The sequence below is a fragment of the Scatophagus argus genome, chromosome 24 (assembly GCF_020382885.2).
Source record: "Scatophagus argus isolate fScaArg1 chromosome 24, fScaArg1.pri, whole genome shotgun sequence".
NCBI lineage: Eukaryota > Metazoa > Chordata > Actinopteri > Scatophagidae > Scatophagus > Scatophagus argus.
This window is the reverse complement of record NC_058516.1, coordinates 11,428,832-11,443,901: the sequence shown is the minus strand read 5'-3', so window position 1 is coordinate 11,443,901 and position 15,070 is coordinate 11,428,832. Positions and strand designations below refer to the sequence as shown.

The window sequence follows — 15,070 nt, the reverse complement described above, 5'->3', positions numbered from 1 at the left end:
CATACACACATACATACATATACACACATACATATAAACATACATATATACACATACATACACACATATAAACATACATACATACATACATACATATACACACATACATACATAAACATACATACATATAAAGACATACATACAAATATACACATACATACATATGTATATGCACATACATACATACATGCACACATATACACATACATATGTATATGCACATACATACATACACACACATACATACATACACACATAAACATACATATATACACATACATACATACATACATATACAAACATACATACAAACATACATATATAAATATACATACATATAAAGACACACACATACAAACATACATACAAACATACATATATAAATATACATACATATAAAGACACACACATACAAACATACAAATATACACATACATACATATGTATATGCACATACACACATACATATAAACATACATATACGCACATACATACATACATACATATACACATACATATACATATGTATATGCACATACATACATACACACACATACATACATATACACATACACATAAACATACAAATATACACATACATATGTATATGCACATACATACATACATATACACACATACATATAAACATACATAAACACACATACATACATACATATACACACATACATACAAACACAAATATACACATACATACATATGTATATGCACATACATACATACATATACACATACATATACACACATACATACATACATACGTATACACACATACATACATATGTATATGCACATACATACATACATACATACACATACATGCACACATATACACATACATATGTATATGCATATACATACATACACACACATACATACATATACACATACACATAAACATACATACATACATATACAAACATACATACAAACATACATATATAAATATACATACATATAAAGACACATACAAACATACATATATACACATACATACATACATATACACATACATATGTATACACACACATACACATACGTACATATATATACACATACATATACATGCATACATACATTCATACATACATACATACACACATACACACACATACACATACGTACATATATACACATACATACATACATACATATATACATATGTATATACACACATATACAAGCATATATAAACACATAAATACATATATATACAAACATACATACATACACACACATATACACATACATACATACACATATACACATACCTACATACATACATACACATACATACAAACACATACAAACATACACATACAAACATATGTATATGCACATACATACACATATATACAAACACACTTACTCACATACAAACATAGAAATATACACATACATACATATGTATATGCACATACATATATATACATATAAACATACATATATACACATACATACATACATACACGCATATACACATACATTTGTATACACACATACATACACACACATACATACATATATACATACATTCATACATACATACACACATACACATACATACATATGTATATGCACATACATACATATACACACATATATACATACGTTTATACACACATATACAAACATACATATAAACACATAAATACATATATATACATACATACATACATATATACACATACATACACACATATACACATACATACATATGTACACATACATACATGCATACATATACACACATACATATATGCACATACATACATATTTACACATACATAAATACATGTATACACACATACACATACATACATATAAACACATATAAATACATACATATACATATATATACACATACATACACACATATATACACATACATACATACATGCATACATACACATATGTACAAATATACACACATACATATATATATGCACACATACATATATACACACATATACATACAGACATAAATACACATATACAAATACATACATACATACATGTGTATATGTACATACATACATATGTATATACACCCATATACAAACATATATATACACATACATACATATATATACACATATACATGCATACATACATACATATTTACACATACATACATATGTATAAGCACATACATATATACACAAACATACATATACATACATACATGCATACACATATACACAAATATACATACATACGCACATATATACACATACACACATACATATATACACATACATACATACACATACATACACATACATACATACACATATAAACACATACATATATATACACATATATACATATACACACATACATACATACATACATACACATACATAAATACCTACATACATATATGTATGTGTATATACATATACACACACACACACACACATGTGTATGAACATATACAGGTATATATACAAATATGTATAGCTGTAAATATATGTATTTGTATATATCTGTGTATATATATATATATATATATATATACTTGCATGGTTGATTGGCCTGTGTCTCCACTAAAAAAATCAGCTCCCTTTCTGCTCTTCGTCACAGTGAAAGGGTTAACACCCTGACAAAGGACGATAGTGTAAAATCACATGATGTCACAGAACACACACACACAAACAGCTGAAAGTGGAAAAGAATTACTGATAGGTGATGGGGAAAAGGAAAAATAAGCCCACCAAAAATAACATCAATGAGTGGGCTTCTCCAATAACAACAACCCTAACTCAACAACCCTTTGTGCCCCCCCAGTTTAGTGATACAAATTGGAAAATTTAAATGAAAGAAGTGAAAGAAAAAACTTAACTGCTGCTGAGTTGCCTTAACTAATGTACTGGTCACCACGTACATGACTTTCAAAGTCATCACATCACTGATGACTTCCGTTTCATATCAACGATCTTGAGATCGCTGTGCTCACTACAAGACTGATCAGCAACACATTGCATGTCAAACATTGCACGTCATGTATATGGCATTAAACCATTAGTACAATTAAATAGCAATACTAGCTCTCTGCTGTCCTGATTTTCTTCTAAAACAGAAAGTTGTTTTATTCACTGGTTAATTTCAGTCGAAGCTTTTTGACAGTTTTAATCTGTGTTAAGATACTATCAGTGCAAATATTTCCTGCAGAGCAGCAGACTGGTGAGTATGACATGGCTCATAGTACTTGTACATGGTACTTCAAATGATCTAATCTGGTTAATCTAAGGGTTTTACATCATGAAACAAAACACTGACTCTCCAGTGAACCCCAGCCCGTGGCTCCATGTGTGAGGAAGATCAATGAGCTCTTGCCTGAACGAAACACAGTACTACCATGGTGAATTATAAGATGCCTGAAGGCGATGTCTCTAATTAACAATGCAGTAAGGACCTTGACCACCGTTTCTGCTCAGAATGGCCTGAGTAAGAGTGCAGACATTGGAATGGATGATACACTGGTTTGCTGATATATATGAGGTCAATATTAATCTTGAAAAATAAATGTCATATTGGCAAGTCAGGGTCACCTCTGATATGATGGAGTCACAGTTTGCGTGCTTACATACCATAGATCGACCAACAGTAGACTCAATTTCATCCATGGCCACAACTCAAAGGGCTGGTTGTAAATGTACATAAATGCCTCCGTGTTCTAATTTTTTTTTTTTTGTTTGTTTGTTTGTTTTGTTTCTTTTTCAGCAACCTAATAATTAAAAAGACACTCTGAAAATCTGAAACTCATCTTTGTTGGACCAATATTTCTTTTATTCTGTGGTAATTTCCATCAGATTCTGTGTAAATCTGCATACTGGTAGCTTGTGAATTGTTGGTGACTATACATAGAAACATGTATATACATACATACATAGAAAAGACTGTGATAAATGAACAAAATAAACCCAAAATTGCTAGGCTCATTCAAACAAAAATTTTGTTTTGGATGTGTTTACTTTTTATCATCATTGAATGTGTAGCGCAAACTAAATGCTGCAAATATCGAGCCTGGCCTTGTTTCTATCCATTGATTTGTTGTCAGCCTCCAGCTCTGTGAAGTTCAAAGGTCAAAGGCAACAGATGGGCCTCATGTCATTTCAATGAGCACAGCCAGGGTGCGATGAGGCATGCACTGTCCTGTCCCAGCAGCGGCAGAATGACAGCGTATTTGGCCTATTGATCCCATTTAATACAACTTCAGGCTCGAGGACTGGAGCAGTAGGTGAAATATTGGCTTTGGCATCTGGATTCTACAATTTTTATTTCAGTCCATACTAAGCAAAAAATTAACTCGTGTTTTTTTGGTCTAACACACAATACTTTTTCTAATATCAATTTAATATAGTTCTAATGTGTTAACTATGAATCCATTTGTGAAATACAGTTGTTTGAAAAGAGGTTCTTTGGATTTCTGCCTAAAATACCCTTATCCCTGATTATCTAATGTTGGTATTGATTTTTAACTAATTTTTATGGACTTATATGTAGTCATCATTGATCAGTGTCTTCCCTCCACCTTTGTCCTTGGATAATCTACTCACAGCAGAACACTTTTCTTTTATAATAATTCTTTGTATATCAATTTTTTTTCCCTTTCAGGTCTTCTCATAGGAAGACAAATGTTTTTTTTTTGTTTCCCTTGAAATAGCATCGGCTGTCTATCCTAATATTGTGTTTGAATTAAGTTGTTGTGAATGTTTTTGATGTCTATATGGATGAGTAGGACAATATACCACAGCAGCCTGCAGACTCCCCAGTTCCCAACCTGATCGACAATCTGTGGTATGCACTGGAATAAGCTAACCTCTAACCCTCACTGCACAGGACACTCTGCTGCCAAGGACCACAAATGGACCCCAGAGGTCCCGTGGTCCTTCACCTGACAGGTCAGAGCTGTTTTAGCCTAACAAAGGAGACCTACAAAATATTAAGCAGCTGGTATTAATGTTGAGGCTGATCAGTGTATAAATTAGATCTTGCATAAAATGTATTATGCCTGTCTGTTTGTGTGGAAACATATATAGATACACACACATACATGCCTACACACATATACATATATATGTACATCTATATATACAGACATATACACACATACATGTGTAAATATACACATACATATGTACAAACATACATACATACATATGTATGTATATATACCCCCACACACATACATACATATACGTACATATCTACCTATATATCCAAATATACATACATACACACACATTTATATATGTATAAATATACAAATTTACATGTATACACACACACATACATATGTATGTGTGTATTTACAGAATGTTTATACCACAAATTACCCTCAGCGGACCTGTGTTCCTTCACCTGGCAGGTCAGAGCTGTTTTGGCCTAACAAAGGGGACCTACAAAATAATAAGCAGTTGATATTAATCTTGTGGCTGATCGGTGTATAAATTAGACCTTGCATGAAATGTTTTGTGCCTGTGTGTGTTTCTGTGGATACATATACAAACATACATATATACATACAAATACACACACAAACACACACATATGTGTTTCTGTATATGTACATATATAGAAGTGGATAAATATATGTATGTATGTGTATGTAACATATACACACACACACATATATATATATCACTGACATATATAGGTATATATACAAATATATACACATGTATGTGGATAAGTATATGTATGTACATGTATGTATATGTATGTACATGTATATACACATACACACATACATATGTACACATATGTCTATATATACATGCATATATATACATACATACCTACACATGTGTATATACCTATACATATATAAATACATATAAAATATGTATATATGTATGTATATTTACACATACATATACATTCATACACATAACTATCTGCACACATACATATGTATGTGTGTATTTACAGTATGTTTATATATAGATATATATACATACATAAATATACATGTATACACATCATACACGTGTGAACATACATATAAACATATATACGTATATATATATATATATATATACACACACACTTACACACATACATATGTATATGTGTGTATGTGTACATACAGTAAGTATATATAGACACGTATATATACACACACACACACACACACGCACATATATATATATATATATATATACACACATACACGTTTGTTTGCACACAGGTATGTATGTGTATGTATGTATATATACACGTATGTGTAAATATATATCTGTGTATTTATATGAATATACATACACACACACACATACATATGTATATATACACATATGCCTGTATATACACACACACACACACATATAGACACGTATGTGTACTATATGTACACAAAGGTATCTATACATACATATACACACACACACATATATATACATGTATATATACACAGATAAATATACATAAATGTGTGTGTATATATGTATATTAATGTATATGTGTGCATATGTATGTATGTATATACATATATATAAATACATATACAAACATACGCATACATAAGTTGATATATAGACACGTGTGTGTGTAGATATATACACACATGCATACATACATCATATGTGTGAGTATATATATATATGTATGTATGCATGAATATACATATGTATTTATGTATGTAAGTATGTGTATGTATGTATGTATATACAGACATATATACATATGTATATATACATTATGTATGTATATGTATACATACACACACACACAATAAATACATTTCATGAAAGGCCTAATTTATACACCGATTAACCACAACATTAATACCAGCTGCATAAAATTTTGTAGGTCCCCTTTGTGAGGCCAGCTCTGACCTGTCAGGTGAAGGAACACGGGACCTCTGGGGTAATTTGTGGTCCTCGGCAGCAGAGTGTTGGTTCCTTGGGGTCCTGTGCATTAAGGGTCAGAGGTTAGCTTATTCCAGTGCACCCCACAGATTCTCGATCAGGTTGGGATCTGGTGAGTCTGCAGGCTGTTTTAGTCTATATTGTCCTGCTCGTCCATATAGACATCAAAAACGTACAGTGTCCACAACAACTTTATTCAAACACAATAATAGGATAGACAGTAGACGCTAGTTTAAGGGAAACAAAAGAGAGATCTGTCTCCCTAAGAGGAGACCTGAAAGGGACAAAAATCTTGATATACAAAGAATTATTATAAAAGAAAAGAGTTCTGCTGTAAGTAGAGCAAATCAAGGACAAAAGTGGATATACATATATACGTGTATACACATATATATATGTGTGTGTGTACATACATGGAACGTGGAGGCCATTGGCTTCCAGGCATTTTTGTGTACAGTGAACTACTCCAATGGGATTGCTGCATGTGCATGTTCAAACTCGTCTAAGGGCCACCAATGTAGTCAGTTTCCTGCGATACACAACATCCTTTAGGGTCCCCCCATGCATGCATCGTGCATGTTTTTCTTTTCCTGGTGTGTGTATACATTATACATATACACACACACACACACACACACATATATATATATATGTATTTATATATATATATAAAGAGAGAGATTTTAAAGTTCTTTAAATACTATATATGTATCATGTCAGCTGTCACTTGTAATTGGCTTCAAACCTTCCTGAAATAGAAATTGACACATTTGTGTCTGGTGAGCCATTTTGTCCCTCAACATTGTTAATGTATTTTTTTTTTATATATATTGAGGCTTGGTGTGTGCTTTTATCTTTCTTCACATTCTGCAAAATAACTCTTGAATGTTTGAATACCGTTTACATACTTGATGTACAGTAAAAGTACATGATGTAACCATAATACACCACCTCGCTGTGAAAAGAACATACATTACAGTTAAAGAATAATATAATGCACAATTCACTGTAGAGCCAGTGAGATAAAATTTATTTAATCTTCAAATTTTGTGAACTTGTGTTACAGATAAGTTGATTTGGCTCATGCTGCTTACGGTTATATCTCACTTCTACACTAATACCCTTAAGTATACAACATGTATTAATATGAATACAGCACATATTAATTAATCAGAAAGTATTGTATTCAGGCGTGTTAGCAGCTTTGTGAGAATATACTTAAGCTCAGTGGTTGTTTGAGATAAAAGCTAACATCAGCATGCAAAAATGCCAGTAATGACAATGTGAACATGCAGGTATGTTCACCATTGTGTGTGAATGTCTATATAAAAAATCTTAGATACCCATCTAGTAGTTGTTGAGACATTTTAATCTGACAAAGTGGCGAACCAACCAACGTTGCCACCAGCCAGTTTGGCTGGCAGGCTTTTAGACATCAAGCTGGTGAGGTACGTGTTAACTCTAATCATTAGAAATGATTAATGAAACCTCCCAGGTTTGTTAGAAACTGAAAGTTTCTTTAATGATATTCAACTTTCAAAGTTTAAACAGTATTTGGGCAAATATTTAATTAAAATCCTAACACTGGGAGTTGTATTTAGTGTGTGAAATGTGCTATGTACATATTCCATCTGCTGGTTTGTCATTGGATGCCGTTCAGACCGGCACATTATCTCCCAGAGTCTACACACTCCAGAGATCCTGGCAGGCCTTTATCTGCCACCGCAGTGCTAAACAACAGAAGTGTTTTTGCTGCTGTTTGCAGTAAGAGGACAGGCAAAGATAGGCATCTGCTGCTGACTACAAATGCGGGTAGAGGTGGAGAAATTTAATCTCTCGTTAGTGGGTGGGGGGCGTCTATTGTGTTTGTGGAGAGGGAAAATGGGGAGGGTGCTTTACCACCACTCTGATCCCACTGGGGGAATCATCTTCCTCCTGTTAGATGAAATGGATAGCTGTGATTACGGCTGGCTGGAGGCAACCCCCCCCTCTCACCTACCCCCCCTCCACCCAGACTGTACATCCTGCTCAAACTCCTCACCTTTCTGCACCTTCAGGGACCGGATTGACAGCTTGTCTCTAAGAGATGGAGCGTTACAACAGTCTTTTACATACAACTATATTTTCAACAAGAGTACAGTCTATAACTATGCTCATAATCAGTTATATCTTTGTGAGCTGTTTGCCATGCCAAGGAACATACAGTAAATATACACACAAGAAGCATCAAAGTGTCCTGATCATGACCGAAACCTGAAGAAACCACTGGGTTCATTAGTTAAACTTTAAAATATGCTTTAATCACATAAAACATAAAATATTGTAAACATATAAACATGTAAACATGGCTTGAAAAAAAAATATAACTATGCGATTGGTGTGATGGTAACTTTTCAGGTGACAGAAAAGATTTGCTGTTTCCTGTCTTGGTTGGTACATAAATCATATCAATCTGCAAACATGGATGGATATCAAAGTGTAACTGATGTAAACTAAAATACACATTATTGCGTTAATATTACCCCTTTGTACTCTCTCAGAATGTATTTGTCACTTAAATGGCTTGAGTTTCATCATCGGCAATAATTCGAGAATAATCCATCACTTTGGACCTCAGCAAGGACCAGTTTCTCTGACAATGAAATATGACTACAGTCGTTTCCCAATGAGGCGTGAATGTCATGACTTTTCTATTTCAGGAAGGTTTGAAGCCAAGCCTTCTGTCTGAATATATATTTTTATGGTCAAACGAACGCGCCAGAAAGCACAAACGATATGACTGTTAAGATTCAATTCAGTTTATTTATATAGCGCCAATTCACAACAAAAGTTATCTCATGACACTTTCCAATTTGAGCAGGTTTAGACCAAACTCTTTAATTAAATTGTAAATACAGAGAGCCCAACATTCCCCCTTAAGCAAGCACTTGGCAACAGTGGCGAGGAAAAACTGCCTTTTAGAAGGCAGAAACCTCGGAGCAGACCCCGGCTCAAGATGGGCGGCCATCTGCCTTGACCGGATGTTCGCAAAGTTCACTCCGTGACACAGATTAATACTGCATCAGCTTTTTAAAGCGTGCATTGACCAAACTATGGTGTTGTTAGACCCCCAAAGATAACATTTAATTATTAGATAAAACACAGAACTGTGTTGCCTATTTTATACTCGACTTCATGCATGTCCGAAAGGGTCTTTTACATACGAGTGTGTTTCAGTTCTAGACAGATCCACCACTCGACCAGACCAAACTCTTTTATCCAAAAATCACCCAGAAAGCATTTTCATCTTCACAGCATCACTGAGTTTCGCATGCAGATAACCATTACTTCCACTGCATGCTCTGATGCCATAATGATGCGAGTAAACTCGACGGCTCTGCGACGGGCAAATTGGCCTATCAGCTTTGTACCAAAAGGGAGAAAAATAACAGAGACGGGTAAAAACACAAAACATAGAGAAACGCTTAAAAGAACACGGGGAATATTAGCAGGTTAAATTATTTCATTATAACAGAAATAATAATGATAATATTAATAATAGAATTCTATAATAAAGTTGTCATCGATAGCCTGTCCAACAACTTCCCTCCAGGGTCTGGTAGTGATATGATACCTCTAATTAGGCTGCAGACAGAGCACTTTGTCAAAAGGCCATGGGGTCCATTTGAGGACACTAAAGGCTGCAGAGCAACACATACTGGCTTTTTATTATAAATGTGACCTCCGAGAAAATGGATATTGCATCGTTTGATTACACAGGTTTGTCTTTGGGGGAAAACTGAAAAGTAAGTCTACATCAGCATGGAATGTATGGCTATGGCTATACTTCCTTTACCTGGAGAGTGCTGTGCCATCGTCAGAGGTGAGAAACATTGGGTCTCATGTAAGAACGTATTTGTATACTTTGCTGTATAATAACCACTAATTGCATTTGCAGCATCCATCCAGTGCGCCCTGGATAAAATTCTCTATTTTTCACATGAAACTCAAGAGATTAAGGCATTTATTTAAAAAAAAAAAAATAATTTTTAAATGTTTTACGTGAGTGTAACTAGGTATGGTGTCTGCAATCATTTTCAGAGAACAGTAGAGGCCTGCCTAGCCTACCTGTGCTATGTTTTTAAGCTTTTGAGTGCAGTCGCTCGCCAACTGTTGCGGAAACTGAATCACGGTTAAAAACATGAGCTGTGTTTTTTTTGTTTATATATTTATCAATATCTATATCTCTCTCTCTATATATATATATATATACATCTACATACATACACACATATATATATATATACACATCTACATATATATATATCTACACACACACACACATACACACATATATATGTATATATATATATATATATATATATATATATATATATATATATATATATATATATATATATATATATATATATATATATATAATAAAATGATGAAAAAAAAAATCCTTTAGCATTTAAAGCTAATCTGGTTTTAGCTGTCTGGAGTCTCATAAGAGATTACAAGAGCGTCCTTTAACCGAGACAGCAACCAGCCTCGGTGTCTTCCAGTCGAAGCAAGGAAACACTGATGCAGCTAAACCTTGATTTCATGCATGAGCTAAATTTATACCGTGCCTGTGTCTATAAATAGAGGGCAGGCCGTTGTCTGGCGAGGCTTCATGCAGCACAGCGTGCTTAGCAACTAGACCCACATCCATCATTCCCTTCTTCAGATGCATCTTCAGCCACAGGGAGATGCTACCACTACCCTCCATCCCTTTCATTATCTTTTATTTGGTTCTTCAACAACTAGATTTCTGTGCCAGCCTTTTTTCTTTTAAGCTGCTGTTTCCCAAACCTGGAAGGAGATGTTCCAGCAGCCTTAATTAGTGCCACAGAAATCCCCCCCACCTCCTCCTTCTCCTCCCTCAAATCCTTCACTGCAGTCTCACTGTTTACAATCTCAACGCTTACGCGCCATCTAGTGGCAAGAGAATGTAATGCCACTGTCCCAATTCCACTATACAGCACATATTAATTAATCAGAAAGTATTGTATTCAAAATTTGATGAAAGCACAGATCATTTCCTGTGACAACAGTATAATAAATAAGTCAGTTTCTTGAGGAATAACAGCAACAAAAAAAAAAAAAAATCACTAATTCTGAATAAAAAAAATCATTATTTCAATTGACAATTTTTCACATTTGCCATCTTGTCAGATAATGATAATGGTTTAAAGGAAAATATTGTTCAAAACCATTCAGTACCTCTCCAGCCAAACATTTTTTAATTGTCTATACCCAGATGCCCAGAAAGAAAGTACAATTTCTAAATATTTTTTTTTTCTTACAGCCAATCACAACAAGCGTTCTTCATGGGGCTTTAGAGCTTTTACGTTCCCAAGATGCCACTGGGTTACTTGTGGTTCCCAGTGTCTTCAAAAGTAGATCTGGAACCAGAGCCTTTAGTTATGAAGCTACTGTAGAACCATCTTCCGGTTTCAGTCCGGGAGGCTAAGAGCCTTTTTGGTAAAGCTTATAGTTAGGGCTGGCCTAGACTGGTCCCTAGTTATTAGTGAGTTAGTTGTGCTTAAACATCTCTAAAACGAAGGAAATGGTGATTGGCTTGGACATTGAGATGGTGGACAGTTTTAAGTATCTGGGTGTCCACCTCAACCATATATTGGACTTCTGTACAAGAAGGGCCAACGTCGCCTCCACCTTCTGAGGAGACCGAGGTCCTCTGGAGTGTACAGGTCCCTCCTAAGGACATTTTATGACTATGTGGTAGCCTTTGCCAACACTGTGGTCTATTGGGGACAGGAAGAGACTGAATAAGCTGGTCAGGAGGGCCAGCTCTGTCCTGGGCTGCCCAGAGGAGGACGTTAGCCAAGCTGACATCCATCATGGACAACACCTCTCACCCTCTGCATCAGACAGTGGAGACTCTGAGCGGGGTTTTTGTTGCCCCTTTAGACAAAATGATGAACTAGCTGAACATATATTTCTAATAGACAGACTGAGCTCGGTGACTCTTACCTCTCTTAGCAGGTATGGGTACATCCGGAGGTTCCTCAAACTTTAATGTTTGTACCAGAGCCTCTGGAGCAATTTTAGTGCCAGCAAAGATCCCAGTGGGGAAGGAGCTCTCTGCCAGAACCTGTGAGGTTTTAAGAACATAAATAAGTAAATATTCACCACCTCTAAATCGTGTATGTGTTATTTCAGTTTTCGAAGTCTTCCCTAAAAGAAGAAATCGAAATAAAGCTCTGATTTTACTGGGTTAAATACCGCTTTTCTCATAGTGGAACGCCACTATGAAACAGCTAAACCGAACGAAATTCGGTAGTTCATTTAACTCTTGCTAGCATGTATTCAATCACATGTCGTTTATTCGATCGGTTCTTATTACAGACCTGTTTAACACTTTTCGAGGTGTCACTCTTCTCATTTTCCAGAAGTGGAGGTCTTATTGTGTGTCGTCCGAAGGAGGCAGGAGGCTTCTCTAAACTCTGAGGCGACACAGTATCGGGGAGCTGTGTCAGGCCGCTCGGCCTGTCAAGCTTCACGGCCTTCTGGTGAATCTTCTGACGGATATGTTTTATTTTTCCAACCATGTTAATGTAGCCTAGCAAAGTTAACGTTAAACTCAATCTTGTGTTACACACAAGCAGCCGTGTTTCTGCTTTCCCCCCCTCCCCGGTGTCGACAGCATGCGACGTTAACAAGTCAGCTATTCTGTCAAAGGAAGTGAATGTATTTTGCTTTCAAAATAAATTGCTTCGTCAAGTCACTTCTGTCGTGATTTAATATATACATTCGCACGAGAAGTCATCTCTCTATTAATTTATGTCTTTCTTTACGCACTTTTATCAGCTCTACGTGTATGGCATGTTATGTCTACACTGACTGTACATGACCTAACTTGACGGTATTTTGAGAAATATGACTTTTGGGGAAAATTACTTGGCAAATTTCCATTTTTTTTAAACCATATACTTTCCCACTCGTGTACTCAATTTATTTTTCAATGTTGAATTTTCTATTTCTTTAAACAGCTGTACGGAACAGATTACTAAAAAGGTTTAAAAACTTTTATTATGAAGGTAAACCCAGAAGTACATTATTATATTTCGGGTACCTTGACTACTGTTGACAAGCTGACAAAGAACGTGACTGGTGTCCCCGGTATTAGGGTCGGTGGAAACGAAACGAAGAACGCAAGTTCCGCATGTTATTTTCGCTGTCACAATTACCGCTTTTATTACAAAAGTTTAATTAGTTTTATTATAAAAGTTTAATAACATCACCAAATGACTGTCAGATATTAAGTTTCTTATTCAAAATGATTATTTCTTTAATTGATAAAATGCTGAAACTGGGGTCTGTGTTTTGTCTCAGTTGGTATAAAGAGTATGAAAAATATCTTAATTTTAATCACATGGATAGATGTCAACAGGGTTGCCAGATCCTGGCATGGTGTGCAAACTTTATCCTTATGTTGTGTACTGTGTAGCTTATGTTGTGTACTTAAATTTGCTATTCAAATTTATAACTTTTTTTTTTTTTAAAGTTGAAATCAAAAGAGTAAACACTATGTAAAATATAAAGACATTTCAGAGGTTAAGATAAGATAAGGTTAAATGCAGTAGTAATGTTGTTTAGACCCAAGGGCATGATTACAGTATATCCTGGTATAATAAATGATCACATTACTTCTGCCACAGTAGATTTGATTAAATTAGGCACAGCTGTGCCATAGAAATGGCAAAAGTCTAAATATATGGGCCAAAGGCAACAGAACTGGAATTTAGTAACCCATAGTGAAGTATTCTTCACTCTGTGTATGTATACAGATTTCCACAACAACATAATACTTACAAAGTATTTTGCCTTGGAACACTTTTATTTGAAGCTCACCTCAATAAGAGTACTAGCCTCAATAATGTAGGAAAAACAGTCGTATTTAAGTGAAAATCATATTTATTTGCAGGTACAGTACGTTTGAATATTTGCAAGTATACAAAAATAGACATATCAAAACACATTTACACAAATGGGTAATATGTACATACCACAAAAATAATATCAGATGACACAACTACTCATGAGTATTAAATTCTGATTTCAGCCTGTCACTCTCTAGCATGAGATTTCATAAGAAAGTCATGTTATTGAAAATCATGTTAATAACAATT

The 15,070-nt window shown here is 34.8% G+C and overlaps 1 protein-coding gene across 1 annotated transcript in view; it reads right to left on the bottom strand.

The window, feature by feature from the left end:
• slx9 (SLX9 ribosome biogenesis factor) overlaps positions 1-13,585 on the bottom strand; it is a 23,820-nt gene extending 10,235 nt beyond the window's left edge. The window contains exons 1-2 of the mRNA XM_046382548.1: positions 13,289-13,585; positions 12,912-13,032 (exon numbers count right to left, since the gene is read on the bottom strand). Of these exons, the coding sequence (XP_046238504.1) occupies positions 12,912-13,032; positions 13,289-13,489 (322 nt within the window). The 5' untranslated portion in view covers positions 13,490-13,585. The remainder of the gene's footprint in view (positions 1-12,911; positions 13,033-13,288) is intronic.
• Positions 13,586-15,070: the final 1,485 nt, after the last annotated feature.